Below are 15,249 nucleotides of genomic sequence, written 5' to 3' on the forward strand. Positions count from 1 at the left end.
TCCGCGGTCCTGTTTCTCTGGAGCAGCAGAAAACAAGCTTGCTCCCTCTTCAATATGACATCCTTTCAAATATTTAAACAGGGCTATAATATCACCTCTTAACCTTCTTTTCTCCAGTAAACATCCCCAGCTCCCTAGTCGTTCCTCAAGGGCATGGTTTCCAGACCCTTCCCATTTTTGTCGCCCTCCTTTGGACACGCTCCAGTTTCTCAATTCCTTTTGATTGGGGCCCAGAACTGGACACATTTCAGGTGCCTGACCAAAGCAGAATACAGTGGCACTATTACTTCTCTTGATCTAGACACTATACTTCTATTGATGCAGCCTAGAATTGCATTGGCTTTTTAGCTGCCGCATCACACTGTTGACTCATGTTCAACCTTGGTCTATTGACTCCCAGATCCCTTTCACACGTAGTTTTATTCGCCAGGTGTCACCCATCCTATATCTGTGCATTTTATTTTTCCGCCCTAAGTGCAATACCTACATTTCTCTGTGTTGAATTTCATTTTGTTAGCTTTGGCCAACTTTCTAGTCTATTCAGGTCATTTTTGGCTTCTGTCCTCTGGGGTATTAGCTATCCCCCTAATTTGGTGTCATCTGCAAATTTGATAAGTATGCTCCCATTCTGTCATCCAGGTCATTGTAAAGATGTTGAATAGCACTGGGCCCAGGACAGAGGCCCTGTGGGACCCCACTGGTCACTTCTCTCCAGGTGAAAAGGAGCCATTGTTGGCACCCTTTGGTTCGGCCGGTCAACCAATTACAGATCCATTTAACAGTTCCTTGTCTAGCCCACATTTTACAAGCTTGTTTGCAAGAATGTCTATGGAAACCTTGTCAAGGCCTTAGTGAAATCAAGATATACTATATCCACCGCATTCCCTTCATCACCAAGCTGGTAATTTTATCAAAGAAAGAGATTAGATTTGTCTGGCATGACTTGTTTCTCTGAAACCCATGTTGACTTTTTGTGATTATGGCATTGCCTTCTAGATGTTCACAGACTCTCTGTTTAATGATCTGCCAGATCTTCCTGTATTGATGTAGACTAACTGGACGATAATTGTTGGGATCCTCTTTTTTCCCCTTTTTGAAGATGGGGCACGTTTGCCCTCCGCCAGTCTGTGGGATTCTCCTGTTTTCCGGAGTTCTCAAAGATTATTGCCAATGGCTCCGATATACATTTGCCAGTTCTTTTAATACCCTTGGATGGAGTTCATCTGGTCCCGGATACTTAAATCATTTAGATTAATAAGGTGTTCTCTACTATCTCTTTATTATTCTGTGCTGAAATTCCCTATTTGTCCTCTGCTCATTATCTAGGTTGAGCACCTTTGCTTTTTGAGAAGACGGACAAAGAAGGTGTTGAGTAATTCTGCCTTTTCTCTGTCTTCTGTTAGCATTTTGCCATCTTCTCCACGCAGTGGCCTACCTTTCCTTCTTCTTCCTTTGCTGCGGACATATCCAAAAAAGCCCTTTTTATTGTTCTTAACCTCTCTAGCAAGCCTGAGTTCATTCTGCGCTTTAGCTTTTCTGACTTTACCCCTACACATGCCGGCTATTTCTTTGAATTCCTTTTTTGTGATTTCCCCCTTTTGCATTTCTTATACATGTTCCGTTTCAAACTTAGCCGGTTGAAAGTTCCTTAGTCATCCATCCTGGTTTCTTGAGACACTCCCGTTTTTCTTCTCACTGGAACTGTTTGAAATTGTGCCTTCAGTATCTCCCCTTTAGAAAGTCCCATCCGTCTGAACTCCTTTATCTTTTAGTTTTCTGACCATGGATGCCCTCAATACTTCTCTAAGTTACTGAAATCCGCTCTCCTAAAGTCTAGGATGCGTGTTTGCTCTGCCTGGCTTCTCCTTTCCATGTATTACAAACTCCAGGAGAACATGGTCACTTCCACCTAATGATCCCCCATTGCACCCCTTAACCAAGTCTCCTTGTTGGTTAGATCAGATCTAAATAGCTGACCCCTTGTTGCCTCTTCCACTTTTTGCACCATGAAATTATCTTCCAGGCAAGTGGGAATTTGCTAGACCTTGGATTTTGCTGAGTTTGACTTCCAGCAATATCAGGGATGTTGAAGTCCCCATCACTACACCTCTCTCCTTTCTGACTGTGTGGTCATCTGTTCTAGAAAGTATCATCCAATTCCTCGTCTTACTTGGGGGTCTGTAGTAGACTCCCACCATAACATCCTTGTTGTTTTCCCTCCCCTTTGATTCTTATCCAGATGCTCTCCACCTGGCTTCCATGATTGATGTCCTGGATCTCTTCACTGGTGTAAATATCTCTGACATATAGTGCTATTCCTCTCCTTTCTTGTTTGGCCTATTTCTCTTAAAAAGGTTATACCCCTCTATTCCCACATTCCAATCATGAGACTCATCCCACCAGGTTTTCAGTGATGCCTATTATATCATATTGCTTTGTTGTACTAGGAGTTGAGTTCATCTGCTTATTTCCCATGCTTGTGCATTAGTGTGAGACATCCAGGCCATGTCCCTTTACTTGCTGCCTGTGCATTTTTTTTGCCTCCCACTGTTGGGTCCTTGCACTTTTTTTTCTTGTTTCCTCTATGTCAGTTTGACTATTTCGCCATCCCTTTGCCTTCTTAATATTGTCTCCCTTCCCCTCGAACTCAGTTTAAAGCCCTCCTGATCAAGTTCTTGAGACTGTTGCAAAAACATTTCTTCCAACTGGCGTGAGATGCAACCCGTCCGTTGCAAGAAGTCCCTCCTCATGGAACGCAGCCCATGATCAAAGAATCAAAATGTTCTCGGCGGCACCATCTCGAAGCCAGTTGTTCACATCCGCCGTTTTCCTCTCCCTTCCTGGACCATGCCCTTCAATGGCAGAAGAGACAAGAGACAGCCTGTACATCCATTCCTTTCAGCTTCCTACCAAGCGCCTCGTAATCCCTTTTGATGTTCTGAAGCTGTGTCTTGCAGATCATTAGTTCCCATGTGGACCAAAGGAAGGGGTATTTGTCAGTAGGCTTGCCAGTCTTGTCAGCCTCTCTGTCACATCACGGATCTTTGCACCTGGAAGACAACACACCTCTGAGACATCTTGTCAGGCCTCCATATCACTGCTTCTGTACCCCTCAGCAACGGAGTCCCCACTACGACCACACGCCTCCTCGAGGCTTAGCCACGATGTTCCCGGGTGGGACTCTCAGGCTCCCCTGCTCGCCCTGAGTCTGTCCATGCTGCTCTTCTTCATCCTCCTTGATAAGGGAAAGAGCTTTGAATCGATTCTATAGCTGCAAGCTCCCGAACAATCCCTTGGCCTACTTCTCTTGTGACATTCTCCGCTGTCTGCCTCCTGTGTTTGGCAAGTGACCTCTTCCACCCTAGCATCTTCCTGCGTGGTACTGATCCAAGATCGTTAGTTCTATTGTGTCCAGGAATCCTCTTGTTCCCTAATATGCTGAAGTGTAGCTCTCTGGACTCCAGCTGCTGCACTTTCTCCTCAGAGTGCTACCAACTTCACTTGGTGCATGTGAAGTTCTCCACTTTCTGTAGGCAGAAGAGAAACATCCCACAAGAGTTGCAGGTGACTGCAGCAGATCCCTCGTTGTCCATACTGCAAGTCTTTAGTAATGACTATAACAGTCAATCTACTGGGAATACTACTTTAAAGGATGTCTGGCTGCTATCTTATACTTAAAGGCAAGGTTCTGTTTCATATCTGATTCTAACTTGTTGCCACTTGAGTAGAGTTGTGAGTTACTCTGGAAGGTGTATATAAAGCTAGTCTGCTAGCTCCGCCCCCTTGGACTCCAGTGTGACTCACAGAAGCTCCGCCCCTTCAGCAAAAAGCACACGGTCTCAAATGGCTGCCAAGCAGCCCTCTCCTTCTCTCTCTGGCCGACTGTTCTGGAAGGCTCTGGAAAGGTATAAAGCTAGTCTGCTAGCCGCCCCCTTGTGACTCACAGATGTGACTCACAGAAGCCGCCCCTTCAGCAAAAAGCACCGTCTCAAATGGCTGCCAAGCACTCTCTCCTTCTCCTCTCTCTGGCCGCTTTAGGAGATTTAAGTTAAAATCAACCTGTAGGCAGGGGTTAGCAACCTGCGGCCCGCGGGCCGGATGCGGCCCGGCAGGCCTTGGCCGGCCCCCATCCTGGTCCTGCCACCGTTGCCGCCGGGCCTTTGGCCTCTCGCACGAGGGGCATGGTGGGGCAATTGTCTATAAGCCTCAGAAATATGCATTTATCTTAACTTTTTTAAAAATCAGCCAAATTTTTTCGTGTGTCCTCCATTTTTTATTTTAAAAGTGCCCTCCATTTAATTTGTCCTACTTTTGTACCAGTTTATTATATATTTATTTATTTTAAAAATATTTTAATTATTATTTTTTGGCTTCGCCCCAGTTGTCTGAGGGAACAGCAACCCGGCAGCCCCGGCTCAAAGGGTGCCTACCCGCTGAGGGTTTCTAAAAAGTATCTTGAAAGCTTATTCTCGTAACTGATAGTTACAAAGTTGGAGCTCCAAATGCATTGGATTATTTTTAAGAATAAATAATCCGTGTGAACTGTATTTCCACGACAATCACACTGGCCCCAATGTTACTCGATGACCTTGGGGGAGGCTGGAGAAACCCACTTAACCGATGTTCACACTGGGTCCTTACTGTGTCTTTGTAAAGGTCCAGAGCAAACTGGATCTTCATAGTGTGATACACTATTGAATTGATCCAGATCACGTGGGATCATTCCAGAAATGGAGGTGCCTCCATTTTGAATAGATCTGATGCATGTGTGAATGTCAACCAGGGTTTAAATGCACAGAGAGCTCGGCACATAACCGTATTTGGAACATATGCGGTTTGTGTTACTGTGGACATCCGACTCCTTGGCACAAAATGTACCATGAATGGCCCTTTAATTTCTTCTTTGTGGCCTCTGTGACTCACACATATGGTCATTCTGTGCTTGTGCTGAGATCTTCAGAGCTTCTAGCGCTGCATTTCGGAGGTACGCCGGCCCTACCTTGCATATAAACGCATTCTTACTGAAACCAGTTCTCGTTTGTCAACCATTACAGTAGGACTATTATGAAGTCACAGCATTTTGGCATTCTTTGCATTATCAGCAATTCTTCCTCTCTAAGGGCTTATAGTACCTAAGAATTTCTTCAAGAAATGTCAGACCAGGGGTAGGCAACCTTTGGAGCCGGGGGCTGGGTTGCTGTCCCTCAGACAAGTCGGGGGGGGGGTGAAGCCGAGGGGTGGAGCTTCCACCTTCCAGGGGCGGGCTGCATGCTGGGGCGGAGCTTCCACCCTCCAGGGGGAGCCACCCTCCAGGGGCGGGAGCCTCCACCGAAGCCCTGCAAGGAGAGGAGGCGTGTGCCCGCCCTCTCCTCCTCGTTCCCTTTCTGGACAAACACACCCCAACCTGCATTCCAAAACACACACAACAGCACATTTGTGCATTTCATACTTTGGAAGGTGACACTCTCTCGGCTTCAGAACTGTAGTTTGCCTGCCTCTCAAGCTCCCTCATCATCAACCATTATCACACCTATCACTGTCAAAGCAAGAGACTTGTTAGCATTAAAAGCACACAAACACACTTTGGAAGGTGCACTTCTCCAGCTTCAGAAACAGTAGTTGCATGGCTCTCAAGCTCCCTCTCATCAATCACATCCACCATCACCACACTATCATTGTCAAAGCAAGGGAGACTTGTTGCATTAAAGCACCAAACACACTTTGGAAGGTGACACTTTCTCAGCTTCAGAAACAGTAGTTGCCATGGCTCTCAAGCTCACTCATCATCATCACCATCACCACCACCACCACACCACCCTCATTGGTTACAGCAGACCTTTTAGCATTAAAATGCACTGAAAATACCTCAGAAATGCACTCCTCCTCCTTCCTTCCTCCCTCCCCTTTCTTCCTCCTTCCTCCTCTTCTTTCTCCCTCCTCTTCTTCTTTCCCCTCCTTCCTCTTCTTTCCTCCCTGCTTCTCTTCCTACTTCTTTCCTTCCTCCTCCTCCCTCCTCTTCTCTTTCCTTCCTCCCTCCTCTCCTCTTCCTCCTCCCCCCGCCCCTTCCTTCCCTGCCTGGAGAGAGCTGGCCAGGGCCAAGGAGACTCGCTACGCGAAGCTCCTTGGCTCTGGCAGCCCACCCGCCGGCGGAGAGAGCCGGCCAGGGCCAGGAGACCTCGCTACGCGCGAGGCTCCTTGGTTCTGGCAGCGCCGCTGCCGGCGCCGCGACGGCCCCGGCCTCCCAGAGGCCCGCTGCCGCCGTCTGAGCCCTAATTCGAGGGCTTGGCAGTGCAGCGGACCTCCTGGATGCCGAAGTCTCCATGCGACCTTTTCTGTGGTTGTGCAAGACTTCGCCTCTGGGCACCGCCATTTTTCGCCCAAAATGGCGGCGAAGTCTTGCACGACCTCAGAAGTCGCACGAGACTGTCGCCGCCCATTTTGGACGAAAAATGGCAGCGTCCAGAGCTGCAAAAAGCCGCTGCCGGTGGTGGTGGTGGTGGCGGTGGCAGTCAGCAGCAGTCGGGTCCGCTCCAACGGCCTCCGCAGCCGCATCCGGCCCACGGGCCGGAGGTTGCCGACCCCTGGGTCTAGACTCTGGACTGTAGGACGACAAGATCCGTATTTTGTTAGTCAGATGATTGTCTCCTGTGTCGCACAAAGATGAATGTGACCAAGGCAGTGTTCCTGCCAAGGCTCCGAGGTATCTTTTTACTCAGAAACATACCTTATTATTATTATTATTATTATTATTATTATTATTATTATTATTATTATTATTATTTGGGCGGTCTATACCATGCCATAGATTGCATCATTGGCTATGGGAAATTTGGAGTGCTTAGTGTTACAGAATTTAATAGCTTTCCCAACACACAAAGGCTGTTTTTCAATATTTTTCTTAAAGCAGGATATGCTTAAGTTTAATTAACTAAAATATGACCATAGATGAGGAATTAATTAATGCCATGGTTTATTGTTTTCATTTTTTTACCCATTACTGAGTCAGTCTTTTCCATTGGAATACTTTGCTTTATAATTACATCATTTTGGTAGAACTGTCTTCAGTATTGTATAGTAGTTGTTCTGCTTTTTGCATTAGAACAGCTTTAAAGAAAAATAATAAATGTCAGTTATTTTAGTTTCAGTTCATGCTATGTATAATATGTATACTTTAGATACTTGAAGAAGTGAAAAGGGAGCTGAAAGGAGAGGAAGAATATTCATCAACATTTGAAGTAAATATATGTCTGCGAATTCCTTATGAAAAGGACTACTATGGAAAATATCAAAATGATGATGATGATCTGCCAGAAACACCATTAGAACCTGTGAAAGAAAAGTTAGAACACGGTGAAAATTTTACTACTGTATATCAATGTGACAGCAAAAGCAAATGTGAAATACAGACAGAAAGGACTACTTCTCAGGAGTTAAATGCATCCAGTAGTGAAGAACTAATGAAATCTAGGGGTAAGAACTATGGCATTCTTTGTATCTAATGCTATGTTTGATATGGAACAAACCCGAGTAGCCTTCAGGATAACATTAACTGTACCACCATTTCGGAGTTTAAATCACGGGCAATATGCTGACACTGCTGTGTTCCTATGGAAACCAACATCCCGTTGAAAAATAGCCTGTAACTGTAATGCCTCCCATGTTTACTTTTTTAAAAAATATATTCTTTAAAATTTTCTTTAAGAACATCACATTTTAACTAAATTTTCACTATGTGTATGTAAATACATTTAGGTTGTGCATGTGATATTGTAATTTGAAGGTATAATATTAATTTTGTTAGTTATTTATGTCACAACTATTAGTATTACATTCAGTGGTATATGGGAATTACAATTTACGAGTAACATTAGTGCAAAAAAGCGTTACTGGGGACACCACTGTCCAGAGGCAGTAGTTAGTGTGAGACAGAGACAGGAAAGTTTCTTTATTTATTTCATTTATATGCTGCATTTCTCCCAGAAATGACCCAAAGTTAGTAGAAAAGAGTGTTTATTTAATCTGTAATACGGTTTAAAAAATCTAATTCAAACGCATTTATATTAGAAATGTAACTGGTAAATTTATGTGAAATTGTTATTTAAATTTAAAATTAATGCCTACACCAAAATCTTTACCAGAATATAACGGAAAAATGCCATCTGTGATATTACTGCTCCTCCTCCCTATCTTGAAGAGAAGGAAACTGTTTCATGAAAACTCCACTGAACCAAAAATCTTTTCTAGCTTTCCTTTTGTCTGTCTAATAGGCCTGAAATACATGGGCCAAATGACACAAATTCTTGTGTAGCATTCAGATGATGCTTGCTCCAAATGCAGCTGGAAGCTACAGCGATGCTACACCATCTTGAAAGAACTGGGCCAAGAAGGAGTGGATAGGATCTGCTCATTCTGGTGGCCCAGTCTAGGACCGCAGTGGCACCCTGGATCAGGGCCGGGTGCATGTGGTCGCCCTGGCCCTGGCACCATTAGTCACACACACTGCTCTTTTCAGGCTGTATGTTTTGGACCATAATTTAATCTTCTCACTCCCCTGGCTTTCTTCAACTTGCTGATTTCTATGTAGAGTCTAGTTAATGTCCTAGGGTTGAGTAGTGATGTAAATTGTTCTCATAATATTTCTTGTCCCTGTAGAAGGATGGGAAATATTATTACTGTTATCCTCCTCATCCTTTACATAGGGTAGAGCTGACCCATTCCAGTGGGAGTGGGAGAGAAGGTCCAGCCACTTGGGAAGGAAGGGGATAGACCAGGGTTGTCTTGGCCAGTAAGGAGCCAGTAGAATCGCATTGGTTCTGTCCTCTTGGGCACAATCCTTGCCACTAATGGGAGTGAGGGGAAGTCATTAGAGGAACTGATTGCTCCAGTTGAGAAGGAAAGTATCTAATAGGGAGCTTGTCCCTCGGCCTGCTGTGGTGCAGAACATCGGACACTGCCCATTCTCCAGAATGGCAAAAAGGTCCATGCAGTGATGAGATGAAAAGCCTCCTGTGAAAAAGTCCACTCATGCTGAAGAACCCTTTCCCGACTGCTAGGATATTGTCCTTGCCAGCCAGATGAACTGCCACTGGGTGAATGGAACATCAATGACACCTTGTCCAGAGCTGTTGAGCAAGGGGAAGAAGCACAGCGGAGTGGGTTCTGTCCTGTTTGTTGATATAACAGACTGTGGTAGTATTGTCTGTTACAGCCTAAATGACCCTGTGAAGGAGGTGGTTTTTGAAAGCCCAAAAGGCCTTGAACACAGAGGTCTTCTCTCTGGGTCCCCCAGCCTCTCACGGATGCATCGGTGGTGACCATCCTGGAAGTCTCTGGACATTGAAAGGGCATTCCACTGAGGATGTTCTTGGGTATCAACCACCACTGAAGAAAAGCACAGACATGCTCAGGGAGTGTCAGCCTCTTGGATTGTCTGTCATTGAGGTGGTTGAACACAGAAAGAAACCATTCTTGTAGAGGTCGACATCTTAGGCACACAAAGTAGGTTATGACTGTGGTGGAGGCCATGAGGCCTAGAAGCTGTTGAATGTCTGTTGCTATAGGACGGTCCATATGGAGAACAGAGTGAAGGTGGGCCCAAAGGGCTTTTGCCTTCCTAGTGGGTGGTAGATAGGCACGAGTCATAACAGAGTTCAGAGATGTATGTGTCTGTATACTCTTATCACCCTGACTGGTTCCAAGGCGGACATGGAGAAATGGACTGTAAGGCCCAAGTCCCTGCACTATTTGCCATGTTCCCTCTATAACTGTTTGACTATTACCTCCAGCCCTTGATGAACTTCTCCTCCCAAAGTACTGTCTCCCTTCCCCCTCATAACTCAGACATTCAGAGATCAGAGATGTGCCTATATACACTATCACCCTGACTGGTTTCAAGGCGGACTTGGAGGGGTTGACTGTGAGGCCCAAGTCCCTGCACTATTTGCCTTGTTCCCTCTATAACTATTTGACTATTATCTCCAGCCCTTGATGAACTTCTCCTCCCAAAGTACTGTCTCTCACCCCCCCCCCCCCCATAACTCAGGCATTCATTATATGTTGTTGTCCTAATGTGAGGCTCAGATAGGAGGATGTGTTTTGGACAGCTACTCTTTTTCTCAATTGCCTGACACTCCTCTCTCCTATGACTGGTACCTTGCTAGTCTTCCATTTGTGTGTGTCCAGGAAAGCAGCCAACAACTGACAATGAGTCCAAAACAAAAAGACTCCACACAAAATTTGTGGAACCAGATAAGTCTTTCAAGGCAAACATAGGCAAAGGCAAACAAAGTCAGGCAGGAGTCAGTCTGAGTATAAACCAAAGGGTCAAGCCAAGAGCGAAGTCAGACAGTCCAGGTCAAGGGTTCCAGAAAAGTAGTGTGGTCAAGCCAGTTCATAGTCAAAAGGTTCAAGCCAAGAAATCAATACCAAGCAAAGACACAAAAAGCTTTCTCCAGAGAACTCAGCTTCTGAAAAAAGCCCTGGTGTCCTTCTCAGCCTTTTATTATCAGCCCTCATTAGTGCAGTTGGCCTTGATAAATTGGTGTTTTTCATAAAGCCTCCTCGAGCATCAGAGGCACACCCTTTCAGATTGTCTCTGGCTATGCTTGTCCTCCTCGTCCATGTCCACAGTATTCGAAGAGCCAGCTGCTGGGAAGTTTGGTTCCTGATTGTCTTCTAAAGTCACAGTATCTGCTGGAGCTGTCAGGGCAGAGCTAGGACCAGGCTGAGGCTCAAGTACAGTCTGAGGCTCCAGCTCAGCCTCAGAGTCCTCAGCCAGGCTGGGCTTGACAATGTGTAACAGAGACCATAAAGAAGGACAGGTTGCTTATCTGTAACTGTAGTTCCTTGAGTGGTCATCTGTGAACTCACAGAAACCCACCCATTTTTCCTACCTCTCCTTAGATACTTTCATGGGTTTTGAGGGCTACTGCTTTGGCATCCATGGAACTGAGGGTTTAGATGGGAAGCACTCTGGTTGAGCATGAAGATATTGGACACAATGCTAAATGCTTATATAATGACTGTAGAAGGTTCCCAATGATCCACTGCAAAGGCTCAGATAACTGATTTATGTGAGTTCACAGATGACCACTGGATGCATTGCATCTAGGCATTACGGTTACAGGATAGCAATCTGTCCTTTACATTGTTTAAATCAATGACGTTGATTTTAATTTAGTGGGCGCATTATGTGCTATTGTCATTTTTTCTTACTGTCATTTTTTCTTACAATATACAGTCTTCATGGCCTTAGATTTTGCAAAATATACACAAAATATAGGGCCCAGCCTATAACAAAATGGCAGTTAACCAAATTGCCCCAATCCGCTAGTTGTGAATGGGATGAAAGATTTGGTGAAAGGCATTTAATACTTTTTAAAGTGTTTTTCTGTTTGTATGAGAGATATTGTCAGAAAGTGACAGAAAATTTCAGAAAGTACATTCAATATATTTTCCAGAACTTTTTTTATTTTTTAAAAAGTTTGTTCATTGGGAATATTACAAATGTCATTAGAAGAGAGATGTTTTTACAGGTTGATATGACAAAAAAAATGAAGAGGCTATTTAGTTCATTACCTTTGCTTTTGTCCCAGGCCAAGAATCTTTTTCTGAATCCAACAATGTACCAATCATATATGAGAGGTATGTATAGTCATAGAAATCTTGATTTCATCACATAAGACATTGTAATACTCTAGTTGGTATTAAATATTTTTCTAAGTAGTCTGCAAGGTCTCATTCACTGGGGGGCGTAGGGTGTATGTGGACTGCACCAGGTGACACCTGACCTAACACACTCCTTCCTTCACCCACACTGATTTACTCTGATGTAAACTGGCACATGGCAGGGAGGGAGGGTCCACTGTGCACCTTCCCTCTCTCCCATGCACCATTTTACTCCAAAGTAAACCGGCGCGTGGCAGGGAGGGAGGGTGCTCTGCCACGTACCAGTGTACTCACGAGTAAAATGGCATCTGGAAGGGAAGGAAGGGGAATGCCATCTGGCTTCTCCCCACAAGCCCCGCCCCTGCACTCGGTGACACCTGGTGGAGAAATGCCACTGATCTCATTTACTAGCAGGGTAGCTGTACTATTCTCAGAAAACAAAAGAATTCATAGTGTCTGAAATTGAGCATGGGACTTGAGCATCCACGGATTCTGATATCCGGGGGGGTGGGGGGGGGGGGGGTGGAATCTTATTTTAGAGGATACCAAGGGCCCACTACACTAGATACCAGCAGTTGCAAGAAGTATGAAGCATGACAAACAACATGAATAGGAGCAATGGAGGGAGGAGCAGGAAGAGGAAGCCTATCATGGTCAGGCTGGATACATTTTTTGCTTCCCCTACTGTTTGTATCACTGTCAGCCAGCCATTTGATCAACCATCAGACTAGGTACAAAAAATGCTAGTTAACCATCTTTGACTGCTTCTCCTTTTGAATGTCATCTTTTAGATTGCAGGCTTATGGTTTGAATTTTTCCTCCTTCCCTCCCAGTACTTCTTTTATGATGCAAATGTTCTTCAGATGCTTCCTCCTCTATCACACACATTATTCTCCACATTACCCCAACCATCCTCACTTCCATTCTGGTGACTTCTCTGCCCACATTTGGGCAGTGGTTTCAAGGGAATTAACCTTTCTGCCTTTTACCAACTTGCTGTGCTCCAATTTTGCTATATAGATAGATTATATAATTGAAAGTAGAAGATGGAGAAGTTCTGTTCTTGCAGCCAGAACTAGACCAGGTGGTGACGGTGGCACAGATTATGAACTACTTATATCAAAAATTAGAATAAAGCTAAAGAAGAAAACAAAACTGTAATGACAACAAATTGTGATCTGAGCAATATCCCAACAGAATTTATGACAATGTAAGAAATTGATTTACACCAGTAAAGTAATTGATCAAGAACCAGAAGAACTATTGACAGAAGTCAAGGACATAATCACAGAAGAATGCAGACAAACACTCTCAGTATAGAATCATAGAATCGTAGAGTTGGAAGAGACCAGAAAACTATGTATAATAGATGAAATGCTTCAAGCAGTAAAAGAAAGAAGAGAAGCAAAAGGAAGAGGAGACAGGAATAGAACCAGAACCATGACTACAACAGTACAATGATTAATGCACAAGGATGAAGAGAACTACTATAATGTTCAATTTAGAGAAATAGAAGACAACAAGAAAAAAAGGAAGAACAAGAGACCACTTCCATAAGATCCAGGAACTCAAAGGGAAGTTCAAACCAATAGGTGGGATATTTTATGACATGGAAAAGAACATAATACAAGATCAAAAAGAAATAAAAAGACATTGGATTCAATAGACAGAAGAGTTCTCTAAAAGTGATTAAAAATGACACATGGAATGAAGAACCACACAAAGATGAATGCCAAGTTCTAAAAAGTGAGGTGGAAGCTGCAATAAGAGAAACTGGTAAAAATAAATTACCGGGAACAAATAATATTCCCACTGAACTGCTACAAGCCACTCAAACAGAATCAGCTCTAGTGTTAATTAATATATGTCAACAAATACGGAAAACAAAACAGTGGCCAACAGACTGGAAAAGAACAATATACACCTCTGTCCACAAAAACAGAGACACAACAGACTGTAGCAACTATAAGATCATGGCATTAATTTCCCATGGAAACAAAATTATGCTCAAAATTCTGCAACACTGATTCCAACCATACATGGAGTGAGAGATCCCAGAAGTACAAGCAGGGTTCAGGAAAGGAAGAAGCACTAGGATCTGGGGACCACATTGCAAACATAAGATGGCTAATGGAGCACATAAAAGAATTCCAGAAAAGAATCAGAATCTGCTTTATAGACTATGACAAAGAAAGGAACATACTACAAGATGCAAAAGTAATAAAAAGACATTGAATTCAGTACACAGAAGGGTTCTATCAAAGCAATGAAAAAGGTATGACATATGGAACAAAAAACCACAAGAAGATGAACCCCACGTTCTAAAAAGTGAAGTGGGAGCTACACAGATTAGACTGCACAGATGATGAAAAACTATAGCTGGCACTTAAGGACATAGGAGTGTCACCACATCTAATAGTCATGATGAGAAATCTGTATTTAGGCTGCTGTTAGAACAGAAATAGGCAATTGGCAAGGAGATCAGGCAAGGATGCATTCTATCACCTTGCCTGGTCAAACTTGTGCACAGAAAACATCATATGAAGGACAGATTTAGACTCAGAAAAAGGAGGAGTGAAGATAGGAGGAAGAAATATCAACAATCCAAGATATTCGGATGACACCATACTGCTAGCAGAAAACCTCACAAACTTGGAACAAGTAGTAAGGAAAGTCAAGGAAGAAAGTGCAAATGTGAATTTAATGGTGAACATAAAGAAAATCACAGAGGATCTATATAAATTCAATCTAGATAATGAGGAAATAAAAATATTTAAAGATTTCCCATACCTTGGATCAAAGGTTGTTAAGATGGAGACATCAATCAAGAAATAAGAAGAAGACTAGGAATGGGAATTACAGCTAGGAAGGAACTAGAAAAGATCCTAAAGAATAAAGATACTGTATACAACTGAGCACTAAGGCTAGACTCATCCAAGCCATTGTATTCCCCATTACCATGTACAGATGTTAGAGCTGGAGAGTGAAGAAAGTCGACAGAAAGAATATAAATTCATTTGAGATGTGGCGCTGGAGAAGAGTGCTGAGAATACCATGGACAGGCCACAAGACAACTAATTGGGTCCTTGAACAGATTACCATATATACTCATGTATAAGTCGACCTCATGTATAAGTCGATGGCAGTTTTTGGATCCAAAATCATGGATTTTGATCTGACCCGTGGATAAGTCGAGGGGCAAACACTGGAGCGTGTTACAAAAGAGCTAAAGGGGGTGGGGGAAACAAAGCACCACTTCCCTCCCTATATCTCACTCTCTGGACCTCTCCCAAGCATCTGTCTCAGCATGGAAAAGGGGAAACAAACGTTAGCGTGCGCGCGTGTGTGCGCGCGCACACACACACACTTCCCCTTACCAAAAGCATCTCCAAGGCACATGGCTTGTGAAAAGGAGGACAGACCCCACTGTCTCTCTGCTTTTCACCCCCAAGACTCCCAAGGCTCATAGCTTGCAGAAATAGAGGACAGGCCTTTCTCTCTCTCTGCTATTCACCCCTAGGACTCTAGGCTCATAGCTAGCAGAAATGGAGGATAGGCTTTTCTCTCTCTCTGCTATTCACC

The 15,249-nt window shown here is 43.9% G+C and overlaps 1 protein-coding gene across 1 annotated transcript in view; it reads left to right on the forward strand.

Annotated features, from left to right (window-relative positions):
* The window catches only part of DNAH14 (dynein axonemal heavy chain 14), a 390,714-nt gene that overhangs the window by 82,261 nt on the left and 293,204 nt on the right, over nucleotides 1-15,249 (forward strand). Inside the window, 2 exon segments of the mRNA XM_042445585.1 lie at nucleotides 7,176-7,470; nucleotides 11,595-11,643. Coding sequence (XP_042301519.1) covers nucleotides 7,176-7,470; nucleotides 11,595-11,643 — 344 coding nt within the window.

Source organism: Sceloporus undulatus, chromosome 1 (assembly GCF_019175285.1).
Source record: "Sceloporus undulatus isolate JIND9_A2432 ecotype Alabama chromosome 1, SceUnd_v1.1, whole genome shotgun sequence".
Taxonomy (NCBI): Eukaryota; Metazoa; Chordata; class Lepidosauria; order Squamata; family Phrynosomatidae; genus Sceloporus; species Sceloporus undulatus.